The 12,306-nt window shown below is 49.1% G+C and overlaps 1 protein-coding gene across 8 annotated transcripts in view; it reads right to left on the bottom strand.

Annotated features, from left to right (window-relative positions):
• Positions 1 to 549: 549 nt before the first annotated feature.
• The window catches only part of usp54a (ubiquitin specific peptidase 54a), a 38,720-nt gene continuing 26,963 nt past the window's right edge, over positions 550 to 12,306 (bottom strand). For 5 of the 8 annotated variants that reach the window (XM_071473465.1, XM_071473462.1, XM_071473468.1 and 2 more), the window contains 11 exons: positions 11,290 to 11,424; positions 10,137 to 10,821; positions 9,752 to 9,876; positions 9,279 to 9,443; positions 7,808 to 7,927; positions 6,198 to 6,360; positions 4,526 to 5,403; positions 4,212 to 4,300; positions 3,573 to 3,689; positions 3,055 to 3,313; positions 550 to 2,663 (listed from right to left, as the gene is read on the bottom strand). In XM_071473465.1, the coding sequence (XP_071329566.1) occupies positions 2,077 to 2,663; positions 3,055 to 3,313; positions 3,573 to 3,689; positions 4,212 to 4,300; positions 4,526 to 5,403; positions 6,198 to 6,360; positions 7,808 to 7,927; positions 9,279 to 9,443; positions 9,752 to 9,876; positions 10,137 to 10,821; positions 11,290 to 11,424 (3,323 nt within the window). In that variant the 3' untranslated portion in view covers positions 550 to 2,076. Of the gene's footprint in view, positions 2,664 to 3,054; positions 3,314 to 3,572; positions 3,690 to 4,211; positions 4,301 to 4,525; positions 5,404 to 6,197; positions 6,361 to 7,807; positions 7,928 to 9,278; positions 9,444 to 9,740; positions 9,877 to 10,136; positions 10,822 to 11,289; positions 11,425 to 12,306 lie in introns of those variants that run through there. The other 3 variants (XM_071473467.1, XM_071473469.1, XR_011687379.1) reach the window with 3 other exon arrangements.

The following is a 12,306-nucleotide window of genomic DNA, read 5'->3' on the forward strand; positions in this document are numbered from 1 at the left end:
TTAAGAACCAATATAATGATGTAAAAACACAGAGCAGTTTATATTTATATAAAGGAACAGCTGCAAACAGAAAGTGATGAAAGTGAACACACCTGTCAGAACTTGAAGTGTCATCAGGCTGTAATTTAATAAAAAGCTTCAACAACATCCGTGTCTTTGACATTGACTGTGTCAGAAAGCTAGCTGTTAGCATGCTAACTTCAGTAGAACAGATGTGACAGAGATAAGAGTTAACATTGGTGTTTGTCTTGACCTTTGGAGACGGATGTTGAGGAGTAAAGGATGAAGTCTGATGCTGAACTCAACTTTCTTCTACACTGGTGAGTAAACAGCTGCTAATGCTAACGTTAGCTATATAGCAATAGCTAAACTTACAAATAGCTGTTTTAAGAAATGAGTTACATGTGAAATTTGACCACATGCTGCTCTGTTCTCTGCCACTCAGTTAATTAATGTTTCAATTTCACAGCTGAGGTGATTTTCAGAGGGAACTGAACTCACATCTGGATGAAGAACAAAGATGGACTCATGGAAAATAAAAACAGCAGATTTTGTTCTGACGACTTTATTGCAAAAATACAGAATCTGTCTGTCGGCACAGCAGGAAACCAGAAGACGGTTCATCACAGCGGACACGGTGTCTGCTGACTCAGTGAGCTCACAGGGAGCACCTGTCACCTGTGATGAAGGTCTGCTGACTCAGCAGGAACAGAAATGTGAACAGCTCTGCTCAGCTGCTGCGTGAAGAACCGAGAGATTCATGACATTTCTGTTTCTCTGGTTTAAATCCATCAAACCCGTTTGTTTTCATCTTTAAACTAATTTCTGATGCAACAGATTCATGGAGTCAAGAAATTCAAAGCTGTGGTGAAGTTAAAGGACACAGCAGGTGAGCAGCTTCAACAGTAAATGTGATGATCTCCTACTACAACATCTAAAAGACTCTAAACATCTGATTCATTGATTCTCTGTTGATCTAAACTGTAGAAAAATAAGCATCAAAAATACTAAAACCAACAGAATCAAATCTGGCAAAGCAAAAAGACATGATGAAAAAATATCTGCTCTTCTTCTGAATCTTTGACACTTTGTGTTGCATTGTTACTGTTCTCAGTCTGGTCTGAATCAATCAATCACTCACTCACTCACTCACTCACTCACTCACTCACTCACTCACTCACTCACTCACTCACTCACTCACTCACTCGATCAATTGATCAGAATTTGTATTCTGGTCTGAAGCGACTGAAATTATTATTTTCTTATTTAGCTCTTTAGGACTTTTTCTGTAATTTTAAATATCTTTGTTAATCTGCAGACTTCAGACCAGACGTGGGTTTGTTTGTTTTATCTCACCCGGAGCACCGGGTGGGCGGGGTCAGCCCTTAGAGCAGCGTTCCCCTGGATTCTTGGCAGTAGGACAGAGCTCTGTCAGTCTGTTAACAACAGCATTCTTGATTTAAGGTGTTCCTTCATCATCTGGACCGGACTGACTCAGTCTGACTGGAGAAGCTTCTCCCTGAACCATGAGAGAGATGTCGACAGAAACAGCAACAAGCTAAAGAAAATCCACCTTCAACACCTGTGAAGTGCACTAAGAGTTAACTGCAGTCGGGTCATGAATCATCATCACAGTAAATGTTGAGCGAAGGTTAAGATCTGATAACATGCTAAATATTAGCTGCAACTTCTTCAAAATAAAAGCTTCAGTTATTCATCTAAAATCCTCTAACTCAGCCCCGCGTACACAAGAGGGCGACTAACTGACTTTAGAAAACTAGATCAGATCTCTAGCAGAGCTCAGGTCAGACCGGGAGAACAGGTCAGTTCATCTAAACCTAGAAAAATAAGTAGACCGTAGATTTATAATCAGGGGGAACTGGAGCTGCTCCTTTCTACTTCCTGTCCTTCACTTCCTGTTTGCATGGGTCCAGCTGTGAGGGTCTCTCTGCAGACGTCTTTTTCGAAGCTGCAGTTTTTCTGAGTGAACTTAATGTTTGAGTTAAAATATTCTGGAGCTGGAGCGACTTCCCCAGAGACTGAGGCAGGATCATCTGCTGCGAGCCTCAGGCTTGATCAGCTGGCCGGGCGGAACCGGGTTACATAAGCTCCACAGGACGAGCAGTAGGGGCGTGGCAGCTCAGCAGGAAGCTGCTGGCAGAGGGAGCACAGGTGGGGGTCCCTGCGGGGCCTGGGGGGGCCAGGCTGGTGGTAGTGAGCGGTGCGAAGGTCCCAGGTGGAGCCTGCTTGGACAGTCCTGTAGTCGGTATCACAGCGCCAGTCGCCCTCAGGGGGGACGTCCAGGCGGAGAGGCTGGGTGGGGGCGTCCCCTGCCGTTTGAATGGGGGGTGGAGCATAGTGCGACGACCCATTGACCTTCCTGGGCAGCGACAGTTGCTGGTAGTGACCGTTAGTTGCAGTGGTGGAGTTAGCAGAGCGGCGGGGGTGGGACAGGGTGGCGTAGAGACTCTGCAGACCAGGTGGGGGGGCAGGACTGGAACCAGCTCTGGGCCTGGGAAGGGAAGAGGAGGGAGGCGGAGCTCGGCGAGGAGCACGGGGCAGAGTGCTGTAACTCAGCGCGACGCTGTGGAGGCCTTGACCTGGGGGAGTCTGACGCCGGTCAGACACAACCAGAAACTGCTGTTGGACTCCCGGTCCACCTCCTGAGGGGGGCAGGACGAGGGGGGGGCTATTAGAACACAGCTGTAAACTTCCAGACTAAGATCAGATTCTACGTTCTCACATCAACACTGAAAAACCTGTCACCTCAGAGGTCATGACCTCTGACACAGCTCCTCTCACACTGACTACATGACTGAGCTCCATCAGGTGCTGAACAGGTGAGCTACCTGTCTGCAGCTGTTTATTTACACACTGCTTCCTGTTCACCTCGTTGTTACTGGGTGTCATTACTGTTCTGGAGCTCAGGTGAGACACAGGTGGAGGTTTAAGACCAGGATCTCTGAGACCCCCCCTGAAGCATCAGGGCTGAGGGAGCCGGTGGATGGGGGGGGGTCTGGTGGTGTTTGTGGAGGTGAAGGAGCAGCAGGTTACCTGTGCGTCCCCAGGAGGTGAGGCCCAAGCTGTGGGGCCATGATGTCTGCGAGGGGGGGTGCTGTGGAGGAGGTGCAGGAGCTGGGGGGCCGTGGTGCCGGGGTTGGTGTTGAAGGTGGTGGTAGGAGGGATCTGTAGTGAAGGAGGTGGAGGAGGCAGAGGGGAGGTGCAGGGAGGAGGTGCTGGGGCGACGCAGGAGGGAAGAGGAGGAGGAGTGAAGGTTGGCGTGTTTGAGGGGGGGTCTGGACAGAGAGGGGTCCTTCAGGGTGGGGGGCAGAGAGGAGGAAAAAGATGGAAACAAGAGAGAGGAAGGAGGAAGATGAAGATGAAAGAGAAACATAAAAATCAAATTGACATGATGAAGATAAAAACATGAGGAAACTCTGAAAACCTCGTTCAGTTCTTCATCTTCATCACCAGAGTCTTCCTCTGAGTTCACAGGTGACTGTGATTTAACACTTGGACCCCCCCGTCTCTGTGTGTGTGTGTCTGTATGTGTGTGTGTGTCTGTGTCTTACACAGCTGCGAGAGAGGCCAAGGCTCTGGGGTTGTGACCCAATGACAGTACCGCTCAGACTGCGGGTGATGCGTCGCAGGTTTTCTGCGCTGTAGCTCTCATCTTCACCTGAGGGCAGCTGCACAGAGGTCAGAGGTCAGAGGTCAGACACAGATACAAACTGTAACAGCTGTCAACACATCACCTGATCTCAGACCTGGAAACTGAACCACAACCTGAGGTCTGTTTAATCACATTAAACACTAATGATCCGAGACACACACACACACACACACACACACACACACACACACACACACACACACACTCACACACTGCCCCTTACCCTAACCTTAACCATCACACCTGAGAGCCTAACCCTAACCCTGACCCTAACCTTAACCTAAACCTAATTCTAACCATAACTCTAAAACCAAGTCTTAACCCTCAACATGTGATTTGAAGGTGTCTCAAAAAGTGAGGACCGGCCAAAATGTCCTCACTCTGTTAGTAAAATACTTTTTTTGGTCCTTACTATGTAGCAAGTACAAGTACACACACACACACACACACACACACACACACACACACACACACACACACACACACACACACACACACACACACACACACACACACACACACACACACACACACGTACCTTATGCTGAGGGGTTCTGTAGACAGATCTTTCGATCTCTGCTGTCGGTGTTTTGGATCGTCCTGATCCTGACAGCACTCTCCTCACACCTACACACACACACACACACACACACACAAGTAACTGTTGTGGTTGTCATGGTAACAGTTATAGGAACATTCAGTGTAAATCCTCACAAACAGCTGTAGGAGAAGGGGGCGTGACCTCTGACCTCTGAGTCAGATCATTGTTTCTCCACCATGCAGCTTCAGGTGAAATGAGTCGGGGACACGTGGCACAGCAGTGTCATGTGACCTTTACTCTGCAGGTCCTACCTGGTTTGTTGCCCATCGGTTGAGGACTTGTGCCGCGGCTGCCCCGGTGCATGCTAGGAGCCAGCAGACTGGCCTGGTACAGCGAGTCCAGCTCTGACAGCTCCTCACAGGGCACCGCCGCTCCCCCTCCTCCCCCTGCTGCACTCTGGGAACCGTAGTATCTGTTGATGTTCTCGGCCCAGCGCTCCACGGGGAGGGCTGCTCTGTAGTCCTGGCTGGGGGGAGGGGAGGAGGTCCGACCAGGCTGCCTCACAGGAGGTGGGGGGACGCTGCAGGGTGAGTCTGGGGGAGTGTAGGTTGGTGTATCAGGAGAATCTACAGCATCAGGTAGCTCCAGGTGTAAGCAGGACCAGTTTCTGGTGGGGCAGGTTGGACGGGGGGGGGCTAGTCTTGAGGTGGGGCTAGGAATAGGGGATGTGGTTGGTGGCCGTCTGATGTAAAATGGCTCCTCCTCCATCATCAGATGACACCTGCTAACAGGTGACGGGGTTCGGGAGTACAGCCTGGGTGGGGGCGGGGCTTGTACTGGGATGGGGACAGGGAGCGGTTTGGTCCACTGGGTGGAGTGCACCACCTCCTCAGGTGGAGGGGGTGGAGCCAAATCTCCCAGAGGACTCTGCTCCCAGGTGTCTACACACAGAGGAGGGAGGGGCCCAGCGTTAGAGAGGGGTTTCCCAGTGTGAGAGCAGGGCCCCTCAGTCCTGCTCTCCTCCCTCGGAGAACCTGTAGGGGCGCTGGGGCTGGAGGTGGGGTCTGTTTTGGGGGGAAGGGGCTTAACATGGCAGGTAGAGAGAGGCAGGGCCTGCTGGTCCTTACTGGCAGCTGATTGGTCACTCTGTCTGTTTGTCAGAAGTATTTTGAGCGAGAGAGGCTTTTCACTGCAGAGAGAGAGAGAGAAAGAGAGGTTAGGAAGGAAGTGTGCGTTGGAATACAGTATGTTTGGAACAGATGGTGTCATTCTACATAAACACACGGCTGTGTGTGTGTGTGTGTGTGTATTGATTTGATTGATGATTAACAATTATTAGAACCATGAGTATACAGGTCGCCGTAGCAACGCAGCCTATGTCTCCTCTTCAAACATGTAGCAACATCAGGGTTAGAGATACGACGTGGAGACATGGACAGCTGTGATTGGTCGGCCTGTTAAGACTTAACGAGCTATTTAAAGTTGTGCAGAGTCATTAATGAGCAGGATCAAACCACAGTCTGATGTCACTGTGATGTCACTGAGGTTCATCTTCCTGTGTGTCACACCCAGCGTTCATGGAGTCATCTACATCATACTGGTAAAGCTCTTTCCCACCTTGTGTCATTTGATCTGAGGAAAAATGATCCTCCTCCTTATGCCCCGCCCACTGCACCAGCTGCTCCTAAAACTTTATTATAAACTCAGAAACCTGCCTTTCAATGACAGGGACCTAGTTCCAGTGTCTGATGGTCCAGGTACAGTTCACCTGTGCTTAACATCTCTGACTGTCAAACTGGGTGGTCCGGGGGTCAGTTTGGTCAATGAAGCATTCAGACCCCAGAAGCTGAGTCCAGCTGGTGGACTCTGCAGTGGTAAAGATCCCTTAGGTTTCTAGACTAAAGACAGGTTCTTCTACAGATCAAATTCTGAAGTGCTGATGCTACGTGGCTTCTGATTGGTTGAGCAGACTACAGGTGGTACCTGGGCTGTTCCTGAAGCTGCTGCCCCTCCTCCTGTTGTTGCTCTGGTTGCTGCTGCTGCTGCAGTTGCATGCGTTGCTGCAGGCTGCGGGCTCTCCTCATGCAGCGCTGCAGCCGGCTATGACTACTAGCTCCGCCCCCAGCTGCCACCGGCCGCAGTTTGGCTGCAGCCAGGTCACATGACAACAGAAAATACACGATAGAAAGAAAAACAAAGAGAGGAAAGAATAAATAAGGAAAAGAAAAAGAAAAATGCGGAAAAGAACTTTATGATGACATCATGCAAAAATCAAATGAACTGAAAAAATCAAATCTCAGACATGGGGTGTGTGTGTGTGTGTGTGTTATGGGATTGGCAGACATGAGAAATAACATCAATGACATCATTAACAGATCAATAACTCAGGTTTGGTTCTGGATGATGAAATGATGAAATGATATTAAATCAACTAAATTATAAAAACTGTCTCGTGTTCTTGTTTATTCCAGCGGGTCTGGTCTGTCCATCGCTTCCGTCAGTAACAACGAGGTCACATCTGTGACATCACTAACAAGGACTCTGAGGGGTCACGTGACCAGACAGGTGGGAAGCAGGAGAAAAATGAAGGTGAAGTGATTACTGTCTGTCAACACCTGTCACAGTGTATCCAGCTGCTCCAGCTCTCACCTGTCCCACCTGCTGCAGCTGTGTGCACAGGTGTATCTGAGATGTTCAGTAGATCAGTGGTTCTTGACCATGTCTGGGCCCTGGATCACGGTACAGATGTTCTATTATCTGTGCAGCTCTGCACTTGCAATAACACAATCCTACCACTAGAGTCCTGAACCAGAACTTGGACCCCAACCCTGCTGAGTCCACCTGGAGCCATATCTGAGACCTGAAAAGAAGCATAATCTTTTCTGTTTCAACACTAACTTCCAGCTTCACTATGTCGCTCTTCACGCTGCAGCTGTTTCCCATGATCCCACAGTCAAGTTGAGGTTTTGAAGGTTTCACTAATAGTGGACATGAACAACATACTGAGTCTCTACAGGTTCTCCTGCTTTCAACGGTTTGAACAACCCTGAGTCGGAGAGAGGGACAGGTCTGAGTCCAGGCCCAGACCTGATACTTCGTCAGGACCTGCTGGACTCAGGTTAGATCAGCAGAACTCAGCTAATGAGGAGCTAATTAACCTTCACTACTGATGACCATTTTTTGTTTAAATCACATGTTGTGACAGGGAGATGCAGCCTAGATGTTGTAAACCTCTGGTTTGTTTCCTGATGGTCTGACTGCTCCTGTTCTTGTTCCCAGATGTTTATATAACTGAAGAACAAAAGAACCAGGTCGTGAAGTACCAGAGGAGAAGAGGTCGCCTTCTGTGTTTACTTTGATTTTAATCAGTGGCCAAGTGTGTGTGTGTGCATTCTTCAGTAACAGTAACAGTAACAAATCTCTGCTTGATGTCAACAGCAGGCGACTGTGCTGCCTCTGGTTACCATTAGCAACCAAGCAGATGGTTTTGGGGCGGGGGGCAGGTGTTGGCCTCATTCACAGTGTGTTTCCTTCATGAGTATGACAAGTGATGTGTGTGTGAGGCGGGGTCAGGGGTGGTGGGAGGAGCTTACACACTGCTTCATTGACGGCCGACAGCGCTGAGGCGACCTCGCCCGCCTGTTCCAGACGCACCGACTGGTCCAGCAGGAGCTCTGCCTCCGACACACAGCGCTCAAAGCCGTCACCTTTACCTGCAGGTGAACACACACACAGTCAGTGAGTCTGCAGCTGTGAGTACAGACACAGGAGTGAACCCTGAAGGCTCTGCTGTCCGTGCTGCTTTCCAGAATAAAAGCATCCGACCACAGTCGTCTTCACTGACTAGTCATTTCAGTACGACTCTCTGTGCGCTGCTGGTGTAAGAGTTCTGGCAGAGACCAGGTCAGAGGTCAGAGGTCAGAGGGTCCTGAGCTTCTGAGGATGAAATAAACCTGAGTAAAGTCAGTCCTTGCTGGGTGTTGCAGAGGTTCTCTCCACAACACCCGTAAACAAGAGAGGTCTGATGTGGATGACTGCACAGTCAACAGACAACAACAAGATGAGACTCATTCCCTCCTGTTTATAAGCCTTTTTTTATAGAATAGTGGACAGTGACAGGAAATGGGACAGAGAGAGTAGGAAAGGGTCTGCCCAGCCAGGAATTGAACCAGGGACCTGCCCTCCCAGAGCACCTGTGCCTACATGGCACACGCCCCAGGTCTTCACTGTTCCATGGAGGATATACAGTTTGGTGTGAGGCTTTTATTTTAGTAAGAACTAATTAATTACAGCTGCCCTCTGTAGTAATGCAAATCATATCAATTTGTCAAGTGTATTATTTAAATTACATCTAATACACTGACTGAAGTTTATACTGGAGCCACACATGCATGCATGCATGCACACAAACACGCACACACAGACTGTGTTGGTTATTCTGTCTTTTGTGTGTCAGCTCTTTCAACTGCTCAATGAGGAACATTCCTATTGTCCAACACCACACACACCTGCTGACCACACACACACACACACACACACACACACACACACACACACACACACACACACACACACACACACACACACACAGGCACACGCACTTGAGCCCAGTAAACCACCACAACTGAGTGACTGGATCGGTGATGGACAGTAGAGACGTTTTCTGACATCAACTCATTTAGAAGGATCATAACTCACCGGCCCCTGCAGAGTGTGTGTGTGTGTGTGTGTGTGTGTGTGTGTGTACACTTGTACTTGCTACATAGTAAGGACCAAAAAAAGTATTTTACTAACAGAGTGAGGACATTTTGGGAAAGTGAGGACATTTTGGCCGGTCCTCACTTTGTGAGACACCTTCAAATTACATGTTGAGGGTTAAGACTTGGTTTTAGAGTTATGGTTAGAATTAGGTTTAGGTTAAGGTCAGGGTCAGGGTTAGGGTTAGGCACTCAGTTGTGATGGTTAAGGTTAGGGTAAGGGGCTAGGGAATGCATTATGTCAATGAATGTCCTCACAAAGATGGAAGTACAAGTGTAGTGTGTGTGTGTGTGTGTGTGTGTCTACCCTGGATCTGCAGCTGGTCCAGGTCCATGTACTTGCTGGGTCTTGGGTTGAAGCCAAGCGCCACCTCCTTCTCTTTCTCCTGTCGTCGCTGCTGCTCCTCCTCCCTCGCTCTCCTCAGCACCTCCTCCTGCAGCTCATCCAGCTCGCTGCGGCCTGTGGGGGGCGCTGGTCCAAGACACACACACCAAGTCATCAGTGTCCACAGCATCACTGTGGAGCCGGTGTTACTATGACGTTACTATGATGTGGTGTTAGTATGATGTTAGTATGATGTTAGTATGACTTTAGTATGACTTAGTATGATACTATGATGTTAATTTTATAGATTGATGTTTGTATGATGCTTGCAAAAGGCTTCTTTCTTGGTCATAGTTAACCTACTGCACTACATCCAGCTCTCTGAATACATTCATGAAACACACAGACACACAAACAAACAAACAAACACACACACACACACACAGGCGTCGTACTGAGTTTCCCCCTGCTGGAGCAGCTGAGCTCCTGCAGCAGAGCGCCGCTGCTCTTTGATCTGATATTCCTCCATGACGGCCCCGAGGAAGAGGAGCAGACCGAAGGTTTCTTCACAGCACACTCCCTGAGGAGGACAGAGACAGTCAGCAACCAGGCTTCATAGTTCACCTTCAGCTTCAAGTCCTGGATTTCAGTATCCACCTGGGTCTGATCAATGGTTTTATCAGACCAGCGTGACTCAGCTGTGTGAGTGAGTGACGTTGGGAAACAGCCGTGACCTGGTGATTTAGGACAGATTCATGGTCACCTGTTTCCAGAGACCTAATTTAAACCCTCAACCTTACATCAGGGGACAGAACTGGATCACGACCACAGTGTGCTCACCTGTCTCCCAAGTTCAGGTCCAGGCTGACTGGGCTGCTGCTGTTCCTCTCGCTGCTCTCGTATCCGCTCTCCATCCTCTGGATCAGCCTGGGAGGAGGAGGTGGTGGAGGCAGATCTGCACGTTCTCCTCCTCCACCTCCTCTGTGGCTGCTGGAGATGGTGGGGAGAGTCCAGGAGGAGCCTGGCCTGACAGAGCTCACCTCCTGTGGGGCCGGGAGGGAGGCGTCCGCTCCCTCGGAGGCCGGAGTTCCACAGTCGTCGGGCAGGGAAGCTCCGAGCGGGCTGTACCCCGCCTGCCTCCGCCTCTCACGGGTGAAGATGCTGTCGATATTGAGTGCCTCTCTGCGGGGCTTCCACGCCGGCCGGTACCTCCCTGACCCTGTTCCTCCAGAGGAGCTGGACTTGGACTCACTGCTGGTGCTGTCTGCCTCCCAGTCTTGGGGTTTATTGGAGGAGGAGCAGGAGGAGGTGGGGTCAGGGTGGTGATGGCTGTCGGTGGAGGAGTTAATATCAGCTGAGAGGACGGCAGCCGGTAAAGAGGTGGAAGAGGAGGAGGAGAGGGGTCTGCTGAGGAGGATGTTGCTCATGGTCTCCTTGAAGTCTCGGAGGCGACTGGTGGAAGATGAGAAGGAGGAGGAAGGTTTGGGGAGGTGACGAGGAGCCTGCTGCTCCTTCAACGTCTCTCCTGGGAGGACAAGAGAGGGAAGGGGATGGAGGAGAGGAACAGGAGAGAGGGAGGAGGAAGGGATACATGCAGAGGTAAGAAATGAAATGAAGATCAAAGAGAGAGAAGGTAGAGAAGGAGAATAAGAAGAAGAAGAGAAGAAAGAAGATGAATGAGACATGGATTAGATTGAATGAATGAACCAGAATAATGTTAATATGACTGATACCAAGCTGAAAAATGATTAACGTGAAACAGATGAGTGAGAGCCTGACTCCTGGTTAAACTTGACTTTTTTTTTTTTTTAGTGCCATGTTTGTTTTCCAACTGTGAAATGAGCTGCTTAGTAGAAATATAAAGATGTATAAATATCAGGTTTTTATGAACTCAAGAATCTACATCAGCATCAGAAATCCAGTGTTGGTCAGTTTTAATAGCCCCGCCCAGTAGCTCCACCTCTGCCCTATGATTGGCCCCAGCCCTGCCTACCCTCGCTGTGGTACCCAGCCGACGAGGCTTCGTTGTCGGGCTTAGATCGCCGGGTGCGGACAGAACTTCGCCTCCTATCCCCAGCCCCGCCTCCCTTCCTCAGAGACTGGTGCTGCTCACTGTCCGTCACGTGGCCTTAGCAACAAGAAGCATGGCAACAGATGTTTTAAGCATGGTCGCCAGGTAATGCAACACAATGACAGAACAGAAAAAAGCACCGTGGCAGAGTGTGATTGGCTGCACAGCCGGGTCATACAGGGTCAAATCTCTTTCTGTCTATAGATATAAGCTCTGTCATAAAGTTCAAAGCTTATATCTGAGAGAAGAATGAATGTGATGTGTTATATGAGGTGACTGACCCAAACCTGCTGTGATTGGTCAATAACAGCTGATGGTTCACACCAAACAACGTTATGAAGCTGTGGACTTCCTGTCTCTGTTCCTCAGAGAAGAAGAGTTTCTGCAGGTTCTGGAATGAAGTTTTGTTTCTGTGTCATCCAGTCTGTTTTATCAGTCTGGACACTCAACTCTATTTTAGTCTTGGTCTGATCTAAGGTTTGGAGGATCCAGATGTATTGACTTCGAGTCTACAGCTGCTAGTAACCAAGGTGTTCTACAGTTTATCTGACAGCTGTGTTTTCAATTCATTTCTTTTAATGTTTGTCAGAGCGCAGACGTTCAGATGTTTCTGACCAACAGTTTAAAAGTTAAAGATTCAGTTTGTGATGTGTTTATATTCTCAAGTCATCAGTCAGTCGACTCAGATTATTCAGTTGAACTGTTTCCGGTCTCATCTGAACCATGACTGAACAGGGACTAATACAGCTGCTGTACCAGGTCTAGACAACATTTGGCTCACTGTAAAAGACTTCCTGTCTCGCACATCTGTACAGAGGTGCGAGCACTTCAACTCACAGCTGACACAGACTGGTTCTACATTTAAATCCTGTCCGGTTATTAGTAAAGACAAGTGGATGTGTCCCAGTGAACTCTGAGGTTGACAGTGTTTGAGTTTTT

The sequence above is a fragment of the Trachinotus anak genome, unplaced genomic scaffold, assembly GCF_046630095.1.
Source record: "Trachinotus anak isolate AG129_WGS33_773 ecotype Australia unplaced genomic scaffold, CSIRO_AGI_Tana_v1 ptg000052l, whole genome shotgun sequence".
Classification (NCBI taxonomy): domain Eukaryota; kingdom Metazoa; phylum Chordata; class Actinopteri; order Carangiformes; family Carangidae; genus Trachinotus; species Trachinotus anak.